At 32.7% G+C, this 10,766-nt stretch overlaps 1 protein-coding gene and 1 long non-coding RNA gene across 2 annotated transcripts; one reads left to right on the forward strand and one right to left on the reverse strand.

The window, feature by feature from the left end:
- The first annotated feature begins 619 nt into the window (after window positions 1–619).
- On the forward strand, window positions 620–6,555 carry LOC114272455 (uncharacterized). Its single transcript, XM_028214164.2, has 7 exons — window positions 620–816; window positions 2,241–2,419; window positions 3,696–3,778; window positions 3,978–4,139; window positions 5,182–5,292; window positions 5,886–5,952; window positions 6,033–6,555. The coding sequence occupies exons 2-7, from the start codon at window positions 2,299–2,301 to the stop codon at window positions 6,311–6,313; spliced, it is 825 nt and encodes a 274-aa protein (XP_028069965.2). The 5' UTR covers window positions 620–816; window positions 2,241–2,298; the 3' UTR covers window positions 6,314–6,555.
- Window positions 6,556–7,516: 961 nt separating this feature from the next.
- On the reverse strand, window positions 7,517–8,622 carry LOC114313797 (uncharacterized). The gene is made up of 2 exons (XR_003647291.2): window positions 7,868–8,622; window positions 7,517–7,769 (listed from the first exon to the last, which is right to left on the reverse strand). It is a non-coding gene; the product is annotated as an uncharacterized LOC114313797 (long non-coding RNA).
- Window positions 8,623–10,766: the final 2,144 nt, after the last annotated feature.

Below are 10,766 nucleotides of genomic sequence, written 5' to 3' on the forward strand. Positions count from 1 at the left end.
TGATTTAAATATGAGAAAAGCCAAATCTTTGTACGTTTATAAGAAAATGTAATTTTTAATTACGCTTTAATTTGAATTATTACTTTTATTTAAAAAACGATCAGGTCAAATATCCAAAATTTAATTGATTTATATTATTTGAGAGAGCCTTTTGAGCTTGGTACACTCATTTCTAAAACTAATTTCGATGATTTCAATCGTTTGTTTTTTTAAATTTATTAAGTAAAATATTTATATAAAAAATAATATCGATAGCAATAAAAAAAAATTATATTTATTTTAAAAAGAGATAATAAATATAATTTTAAAAATAATTATATAATTCTTATAATATAAATTTAATTCAAATATATAATTACTTAAATTAGGACTTGTCAAATTGTGTGGGTGTTTAGAAATTGAGTTTTTATGTAGGTTTTTTTAGTTGTAAAATATTATTGGAGAAAAAAAATTTAATGTTTGGAAAGATAGTTGAATTTTTTTATGGTTGGATGTGATATTTGTAAGAGAAAAAGTGAAATAATTATGAAATTAAATGTAATATTTTATTTGATTTTACTTTTTTTTTAATTTTACAAAAAATTTATCTTTTAACGAAAAAAAATAAAAAAAAAAACCCAAACCACAGACTTCCCGAACACCACTGTCGAGATGTGAATTGTTTTCTCACAAAATGATAAACCCGATTTGGTGACCCTTATACCCATCTCTCTCTCTCTCTCTCTCTTTCTTTCACGGCGGCGTCGAAGGATCTCACTTCTCAGGCAGCTGCGGCAGCGCTCACCTTGTTCTCTCGCCGGAGATTGGACGTCTCAGGTTCGGTTTCTCAGTTCTCAGCTACTCACTCTCTCTCTCTCTCTCTCTCTCTCTCTGTTCTATGTTCTCTGTTCTTTCTCAATCTGCGTGTATCGGTCTATGTATGTCTGTAGTTCCAGCTATTTTTCTTGTATGTATCTACGCTTCTTCTTGTGGGTTTTTTGTTCTCGGTTAAGATTGAACCCGCATTTCATAAATTCGCCCTTTGAGGTTTATCACACACACACACACACACACATATATATATATATATATATGCATATATGTGTGTTTGTTGTTTTATGTTTCTGTGATTATTATATGTGGTTTCTACGTTTCTGGGGTTTGTAATTGGGTTTTTTGTTTTTGTTTTTGTTTTTCGTGGGTTGTAGTTTTGATTTATGGGTGTTTGTGTTTTTTTAAGTAGGCCTCAAATCTCAAAATAATGAGGAAAACTGTCTCAGTTTTGATCAATAAATATTGAAGGCAAATATTGGGTCAGTCAGGTCAAGTTGCGACACGAGACTTATTTTGGGTTGGTTTGTAAAAAAATCTATCATGAATATTTCAAAACTATTGTGACATTCAAGTCTAAGAGAACTCTCAAGCTATAAGAGTATGGAAAATGAAAATGAGAAATATCAAATACATAATAAAAAGAAAGAACAAAAAAAAAAGAAAAAATATATATATTCATCAAAAGATAGAACCAACCCAATGCAACACAAAGTTGTTAACAAAGGTAATGCGAGCAAAATTTACTGTAGCAGTTAAAGACAACTGTTGAGTAGGAGAGTGATATTTAAAAGAGATCACAGAAAGAGAATCAACTTCACTTCTTTGCAGAGTTGCCATTCTAATTTAGAATCATTAAACTGCTTGTTTAATTGCCTGCAAAAATGCCTACTAGGCTGGGAATGCTTGTCTAATTGGGTTTTCCTATTTGGAAATGCTTGTTTAAATGCTTTTGACATTTCAAATGTAATAGCTTATGATTGATGAAGTAATATTTTGTACGCGAATGATGTTTAAATTATAAATTGAGTGGTTTTCTCATATTGAATTGGTGTTAGTTTTTCATTATTTTCAGTTGTTCGTGGATGTTATATTGATACACATAACAAATACAAATATATAAATATATATATATATTTTGTGCCATATCCCTGCTCTTCACTGTGTTCATGTCCTCATTTTTTGAAAATTTTCAAGTCTCGTGCACGTACCCGTATCCATGTCCATGTCCATGTCCATGCCTGTGTTTCTTAGTTTATAATTTATTCCTTGCATATAAGTTGCTCTGAATTACATGGCGTCATTGCTTGCGTGCTTTTACTGTTAGCTTCTTTTGCACATCTTCAGCCATTGTACGATCTGGTGATTTCCCTATATAGTTTTTTATTTTAAAATAAAATCTAAATGATTGTCGTTGTTCTCTTCTGTAGTTGATTTGTTACTATCCAGCTGGAGATCCTTTGTGAAGTGAACTTTTCAACTTAAGTCATGGCGGGCTGGCAGAGACATTTGCAGTACGTACTCCGTCAGGTTGGGAAAAGATTGGAGCATAATTACATTGCTTCTGCCAACTTCTCTTGTCATCACTCAAGGGGCTCTCTAGTACCTGGTATTTCAATCTAAATTTGTTAGTGAAAGTATGTTGCAGAATATTCTTGTACTGGATGATATGGTACTGCTAAGATATGAAACTGAAGATTTACTTGATTGGTAGAAGGACAGTGTATAGCTGATGTCTTACTTGGAGTAAAATAACAAGAAATCATTCTCCTCTTTTTTGGTCAACAACTGAGAAGCATGGACATGGACACATGACATGAGATGGATACGACAATTTTCAAAAAATGCTAGACACGATTCATGGGAGACACATAATTATATATAAAAAAGCCCAATTAGTACCCATCTAATACGCACGGATATTTCTAAAAAGGTGACGTATTTGTGTCGCGTCCGTGTCCGTGACCGTGTCGGATACCGATACTCTTTGGACACGTGTTCGACACTCTTCAAAACGTGTCCTATTTTTTAATTTTTTTTAAAGACCTGGGCATTATTTGAACATTTGGAGGATACACGTGTCAATCGTTTAAACACACGTGTCTATCAATTAGATACATGTGAAACTAATTATAAGTTCAAACAAAATAACGTAAGATACAATAATAAAACAAAAATCATATAAATTTATAAGAATTACTATCATGTTGCATTCTTTGAATGATATATTCATATATATAACATATAATAAACATATAAAATTATATATTTCATGTGTGTCTCTCACGTGTCATGTCCTGCATTTTTTGAAAATAAATGTGTTGGCGTGTCCGTGTCGTATCCATGTTGTGTCCTTGTCCGTGCTTCTTAGATACATATTAATGTGTGTTTGGGAGGGGACACACAGAATATATAATTTTATATGTTTATTATATGTCATATATATGAATATATCATTCCAAGATAATAAATAAATACAATATAACACTAATTTCTATAAATTGACGTTGTTGTTCTTTTATCATCATATTCTAAGTTATTTTGTTAAAACTTGTAATTAGTTTCAACTTTCATGTGTGTCTAATCAATGGACACGTGTCATCCAAGTGTCAAAAGAATGTCGGAGTCCAATTTTTTTATAAAAAAAATAAGACATCTTTGGATGAGTTTCAGACACGTGTCGGGAAGTGTCTGATGAGTGTCAGTGTCTAACATGAACACGCCATCTTTTTAGAAGTGTTATGCTTCTTAGGTCAACAACCAACATTCTAACATTGCTTTGAAATTTACAAGTATGCATCTTGGGTAGTATATCTTTGTTTTCATGCATCTCAACGTGGTAGTTAGCTATAAAATTGGTTAATTAACATTGAACATATTTGCAGGCGAGTTGCCTTATTTACAGAGCCTGCGGATTTCACCTTCTCTAAACAACTCAAGAACATTGTATCATTATTTACAACAGTTGGTAATGCTAAATGTCCTGTTATTACTCTGCTAGATTTGAACAAGTTTTTATTTTATCACTTTCAACTTATTGGCTTTTATTTGAGTGGAAATCAATTTTTTATGAGTTGACCGTCCAAAGGGACACCACCTCCTTAAATTGTATTTTTCTAATTTCTTGGCTGACTGTTAGAAAATTGTTCTGTCTTTTATTATTCCAGGAATTTTCCAGTTCAAGGAGGTTACTCGCTGATGCATCTGATGCAGCACCTATTCCATCTCCATTGACACCTGTTTTGGCAATTGAAAGTGGAAAAACTGAAGACCAGACAAAAGTCTCTAAACCTTCAAAAGTTCAAGCAGTTTTAAAAGATATAAAACAGGTATATGCTACTTTATTTTTTACATCTTTCATTGATGATCTGCTGACGTCTCTTGGAAATCTAATTTAGGGAATATGTATATGGGGCATTGAACACATAATGGAAATTAATTTTGTCATAGATCATGTGTAAAAAGTTAATATTGTTCCATTTAAACCAGTTTCTCTCCTTCCTTTTTATCTGGGGTCTACTTTCATCTTTAATAACTTCCTACAGTAACACCGTTGTAGGCAGTGTTGCCAGAACTGGCAGGTCTTTCAGTCCGGTTCACATGTTAAAGGGGCTCTCAAGTGAGGTGCATAAAAAATATAACGTGAAGTGGCGGGGTGTTTCATCAAGCTCTCAACCCTCTAAATGAATATGCCACCAATTTGCCAACATTAGAAGTTATTAAAATTTTGCAACATTCAACTCTCTTCAAATAGATAATTGCAGTAGCTTTGCAGAAAATTTGTAATGTTGTCAGGATGTTCAGCTAAGTTAGCCTTGGATCAATCTGATACCAAATTTTAGATTACATATTATTATTAACATGATTTAAATTTTCAAGAGGTGTTGATGCATCACACCACTTTGTAGGCTGGAAGAATTAACAAATTTCATCTGCATGTATGCCAAATCATATTGTGGTACATCTAGAGGTCTCATAGGTGACATAGTTCTTCAATATTCTTTTAATAATGAGTATTTTACAACTTCTCTTCATGTTCACTTGTTATGAAATTTAAATTCAGCAATTTCATTTACATGTATTGTCCAAACACCATGTAATCTTTAATTGTTGTTCTGACTGAAGCTATTCCGAGTAACTGGAAGTTATGTCTGATGTTCTTACGCCTGTGTTGAACTGTTAAGCTATTAGCCGTCAAAAGTTTTTGTTGATCAAAGCCGTTAAAAGTTTTGTATTTGATCATTTGCCATACTTAAAAAATGAAAAAGAAATGTGGTAAACTGGATGTTTGTGTCACAAAGTGAACTTGATTCCTTATGTGCCTAACTATGATTTTGTTTGACTTTGTTTTAACACCTCGCTATTCTCAAGAGTCCTAAGAAGGTGAACTTGGTTGCTGCATTAGTTCGTGGCATGCGTGTGGAAGATGCACTGTTGCAGTTGCAAGTGACGGTAAAACGTGCTGCAAAAACTGTATATCAGGTGATGCAAACTGTTAACACCTCATGTATGTCATTATTAGCATGTTATATGATAGTTTTAATTTGAAAAAAGGGAAAAAAAATTAAATTCTTGGGCAAAGGGGATAGAAAATGACACTTTTTCTTAAAAGTTGATATGGAATGTTTTGTTCCTCGAGGATTGTAATTTGTACCAAGAGCTATATTTGTAGAATTGGTGTTACGTATTTGATGATCATTCAGCATTTTTGGTACTGAAATTAGGCTGGCTCTGGTTATCAATTTATGTCATATTCAAAAAGTTGTGTCCCCATTGAATGTACAAAAGAAAGTGTCTGTTTTTCTGGTTCTTTAAGGTGATTCAGAATATTCTGGGGAAAACAAATTCTTGCGTTTTCAACATAATAAAAATATGGAAAATGATATGCAAGCTTACTTTTTAGAACCATTTTATAGACTTAATGATATGTAAGTGATATGATTGGTTGAAGATTAGAGAAGATATGAGAGAGAGTGTTACCTTTAATATCTTAATTGATTGCCACATCACTGGGCTTGAAAATTGGGTCTAATTTTTGGTCTGGAATAGAAATGCTCAATATATCTGTGGTGCAGGTTATACACTCGGCGAGGGCAAATGCAACCCACAATCATGGGTTAGATTCAGATCGTCTCCTTGTTGGTAATTACAAGAAATGAACTTTTTTCTTGCTTTTACTTTATGATAGGCTATTTTATTGTACATTTTCTCATTTCTTGCAGCCGAGGCATTTGTTGGGAAAGGTTACTTTAAAAAGAGAGTCTCTTACCATGCTAGAGGAAAATGCGGGATAAAAGTGAGACCGGAGTGTAGACTGACAGTGGTAGTTAGGGAAATAACCGCTGAAGAGGAGGCTAAGATCGCGAAGCTCAAAGTCAGCAATTTCTTGAAGCTCACTAAGAAGGAAAGCCGGCTTGTTCCCCATAAGCTTATTGAGACTACTCCAATTTGGAACCGCAAAGGCAAAGCGAATAGTCGTGCATCAGATGGTATGGCTGTGTGACTTAGTTTTTGCTTGGATGGATGGATTTCAAATGAAGGGATTTGAGGTTGAATTTTATAAAAATACGAGAGATTGAGCTGTTATGGGTGGATTCAGAAAGCGAAGGGTAAGGATATATTAGAGATTGAAGAGATGTATTTTATTTGGATTTTGAAAAACTAGAATACTTAGCATGAAGAATTTTGAATAATTACCTTTGACATTGTTATTTTAAATCCATGACAAAGTTGGAAATTCAGTCACATTGTGGTAGAAAGTCTTGTAGTGTGGAAGATGCAAAAGAGAAGGAACCTTTTGGCTAATGGTTGTTGCATGTGTTTGAAGATGCTTCATTGTACAATTCCATTGAAGCCATTGCCATGTTAGATGTCTTCATTGAGTTTCATTTTCCACCTGGAGTGTACTCTCATGTATTTTATATTATATATATATAGAGGGCTTGGATCCTTTGTGCAAATTGTAGTGTTTTAAAATAAAGGAGCAAAGCTAAAAATGACGCTGTTTTGATGTCTTCACTCTACCCTTGGTCTTTTTTTTTTCGGATGTTGCTTGTTGTCATTCAAAACACTACAGGTTGCACTATAGGGAGTGCATTTGAGGCAAAAAAATGACTTAAAAATTAATTGGAAAAAACTAATTATTGCGAACTTAAAAAGGATATATTTTTAACTTTTGCGTTTGAATTATTAATTATTAATTTATGAGAAATTACACCAAACAAGGCCACTATATCTCCTGAGAATGTATAAACTTTTTGGAACTGGCCATTTTAAAAAGAGGTTTTGCATGAAGCTAGCTAGAATAATAAGTGGCTTAAGTGGGTATTCGTAGTGATTTTTTAAATTTTTTTTTTTTGATTAAAATATAAGATGAAAATAATTAAAGTGTTTGAAAATAATTTTTTGATTTTTTACAAGAAAATATGTAAAAAGTATAAAGAATGAAAGAAATCTTTTGACCTTTTTAATATGATTTTTTAGTTTTTTTAATTACTTTTTGATATTTTAATTAAAATTCAATCTTCCAAGGGGTTGGTTTGGGGTGAATCCGGATCCTCGGTGCCCTTTTTCTGTCGCACAACACTGTAGCCCCCCAAAACGACGTCGTTTTGGGGGATTTTTTGTTTTTTTCTTTTCTTCTTCTTCTTTCTTTCTTTCTCTCTCTCTCTCTCTCTCTTCTGGGGAAGAAGAGGGGAGAAGAAGGGGCAGCTCAGAGAAAATGAGCTGGACCACCGATGAAATCAGAGACCTTGCGTGACCGATCACCGGGAAGCCATTAATGGTGCTGAAGTTGCAGGAAACGTAGACGGGGCCGAAGAAGAAGTCAGCTTCCCATGGGTCGAGCGTCCGTACATCGCTGTTCACTAGAGCTCTGTGTATGGCCACCTCAGAGGCAAAGAGGCTGTTGTATTTCGATGGTAAATCGTACACATACACCTTCATATCCTTGAACAAACCTGCCCAAAACCCAAAAACAAAAAAAGATTAAGAAAAATAAGAAAGAGAAGAGGGTTAACAGAGGATGTGATTGAAGAGGGTAGAGAAATGAATGGACCTTGGTGGGTTTTGGGTTGTTGAAGAGCAGTGTTGTTGAGGGAGAGGTGCCTACTCTTATTACTTCGTTTCTGCTTTGCAATCAAAAGATTCGAAAACTCTTAAACCCTAGTACCAAAAATGAATAACACGAACTGGGTTTGTTCTAAAGTTGTGATTTTGGTAAAGTTAAGATCCTGCAAATGGACAAAAAAATAAAAAATAAAAAATTCAGGCTTTAGTGGTTTACAGAGGAGAGAGAGAGAGAGCAAGCCAAACTGGGTTTGTCCTAAAGTTGTGATTTTTGTGAAGTTAGGATCCTAAAAAATACAAAAAAAATATGAAGAAAAAAAAAGAAAGGCTCCAGTGGTTTATAGAAGAGAGAGAGAGAGAGAGAGAGAGAGAGAAAGAGAGAGTCGATTGAGAGAGGAAAATGTAAAGAGGTTTGTTTGCATTTGGGATTCAAAAAGAAAAAATAAAGGGTTGAAAAAGAAAAATAAAAAAGCCAGAAAATTGATTGAGCTATGGATAGAGGTGGAAATTGGAATAGTGATCTCCCTATGTGAATGGACCTCATTTTTCCCCTTCTATGGAGGTTGTTGAGATGGGGCTTTCGTTTTTGGTCTGAAAGAAGAAGTAGAAATCAAGAAACAGATATTGAAGATGATGAGATGAGGTTGTTGAGATGATGATGAGATGATATTGAAGATTGGGCTTTCGTTTTTGGTCTATTGACCTCCGCCATTTCTGTCTCTCTCTCTCTCTGCTTTCTCTCTCTAAATTTGGCAAGAAGAAGAAGAAAAGAAAAAAAAAAAAAAAAAACCCAAAACGACGTCGTTTTGGGGGGCTACAGGGTTGTGCAGGAAAGGGGCACCGAGGATCCGGATTCGGTTTAGGGTGTCCTAAAAAAGTGTAATTTTTGTCTTTTTACGAAAAAGTGTACAGAAAAATAGAGGTAATATGATGAAAAAAGATAAAAAGATGTATTATATAGGTTATGCCAAACCTAACCTTTTTCTGAGTTCATATTCCCATGTATTTTTCCTGGCATATAATTGCAAACCGCAGCAATGCTACGTAGCTCAAATTTTGTGGCTCAAAAGTGGCTCAAATGGCCAAAACGACGTCGTTTTGAGTACAGAACAACATAAAAATGGCCAAAACGACGTCGTTTTGACTATTTGAGCCACTTTTGAGCCACAAAATTTGAGCTACGAGACATTTTCCTTTATTCAGTTGAGCATATTGAGAGAAGCAAAACCCCTTTTGAAACTATTGTTGCATGGCGATTAAAAATTAATGCTCTGCCTCAACACCTTCCAAATGGCTTCAAAACTTTAAGACACTAAGCATGTATTGAATAAATTGCATTAACATTAAACTTTGAAGAAAATATATTGAACTCTACAAGTTTAACATATCTAGACAGTGTGCACACCCGATGGATGTGCAAAGAATAAATCAATGGGATATAGGGCCAAAAAAAAAAAAAGAGAAAAATTATCAAAATTTGAAATTCAAAATCAAAATCCAAGTAGTTAGTAATTATGGGATTATGAGCAACGTTGTTAAAATCATGACCCTAAGTTGGGATCGTGGGAGAGACTTATAGATCAAATTGTAAAATTGAATTAAGGATCGTAGGATTCTACTGTCAATGCAAAATAATATGAGAAATTATCAATAATGATAGTTTATGTTAAATAATTTTAAAATCATTAGATAAAAATGAAAAAATTGATATAATGCATCTTTTATATTGACATAAAATAGCGGAGATGTTTAGAGAAAAGAGTTTATAGTTAATTTTTTACATATACATACATACATCATTGTCGTCAAATTACAAATCGAATCATGAATCATTTTGTTAAAATAGTGAATCGTGAATCATAAGATTCATTTTATTTAATATGATATATGATTCTATATATTTATATACATATAAAAATATATCTAATGTTTAAAATAATGTAAATTACTAATAATTATATATACATATAAACATATAAAATTATCTCTATCAATATAACAAATTAATCTTTTCTATATATCTTCTTAGTTTGGAAAAAATGACATTAATTTATACATGTAAGCAAAAATAAAAATAGAATTGAATCACGGTAAATCTCGTGAATTGTATTGAATTGTACAATTCACTCACTTACCGATTTAACAACACGATTCGAATCATTTTTTTGAAACTTGTATCGAATAGTATGAATTAAATTGTGAATCATATGATTTTAACAACCAAGACATACATATATAAGAAATGAACAATAATTTTTTATTATTATTTTTTTTTTTTGTAAGATCGAAATCGTAATAGAATCGCAATGACAGTTTGATTCTACACTATTCTATGACTGGAATCATAGTCATTTTGAGATCTTAGTGCAATCCGGATCCTTTGGCCCAACAAAGATTATTGAATCGTAAGATCCAACGATCTAGATTAGAATTCTGATAACCATAATTATGAATAGATTTGTAGAAAATGATGACGGGTTAGCATACATAAAAGCAAAGACTTCAAGACACTAACTTGAACCTTTGCTTTATATAATAGTATAGCTTACATTAGACTTCCTTAAGATTTTGATTCACATAACATCTAAACTTTATTTTCATCAGTAATTTGTTAGTCGTATAGATGAAAAAAATAATGTTGTCATCTCTTTTATCAGTAATGCTAGAGATCATGAAAAAAATATCATGAATATGATCATAAAAGATTCACCTTTGGATTACACATATAATAAAACACCATACTAATCAAAGGATAAAAAATCTTCACGGTGCATTTCATGATATTTTTTTCTTGATCCCTAATATTATTCCTCTTTTATACTGAAATGTATATTTTACCCTATTTATCACTGTGTCTTTACACCATTTACATTAATTACGATCGCTTT

This window comes from Camellia sinensis, chromosome 12, assembly GCF_055761805.1.
Source record: "Camellia sinensis isolate YWXY chromosome 12, ASM5576180v1, whole genome shotgun sequence".
NCBI lineage: Eukaryota > Viridiplantae > Streptophyta > Magnoliopsida > Ericales > Theaceae > Camellia > Camellia sinensis.

Excerpts from the sequence above, each read along its gene's own strand:
- LOC114272455 (XM_028214164.2), top strand. The coding sequence starts at position 2,299 with ATGGCGGGCTGGCAGAGACATTTGCAGTACGTACTCCGTCAGGTTGGG. Across the intron at positions 4,140-5,181 it reads TTTTAAAAGATATAAAACAG|AGTCCTAAGAAGGTGAACTT; the intron begins GTATATGCTACT and ends GCTATTCTCAAG. Across the intron at positions 5,953-6,032 it reads TTCAGATCGTCTCCTTGTTG|CCGAGGCATTTGTTGGGAAA; the intron begins GTAATTACAAGA and ends CATTTCTTGCAG.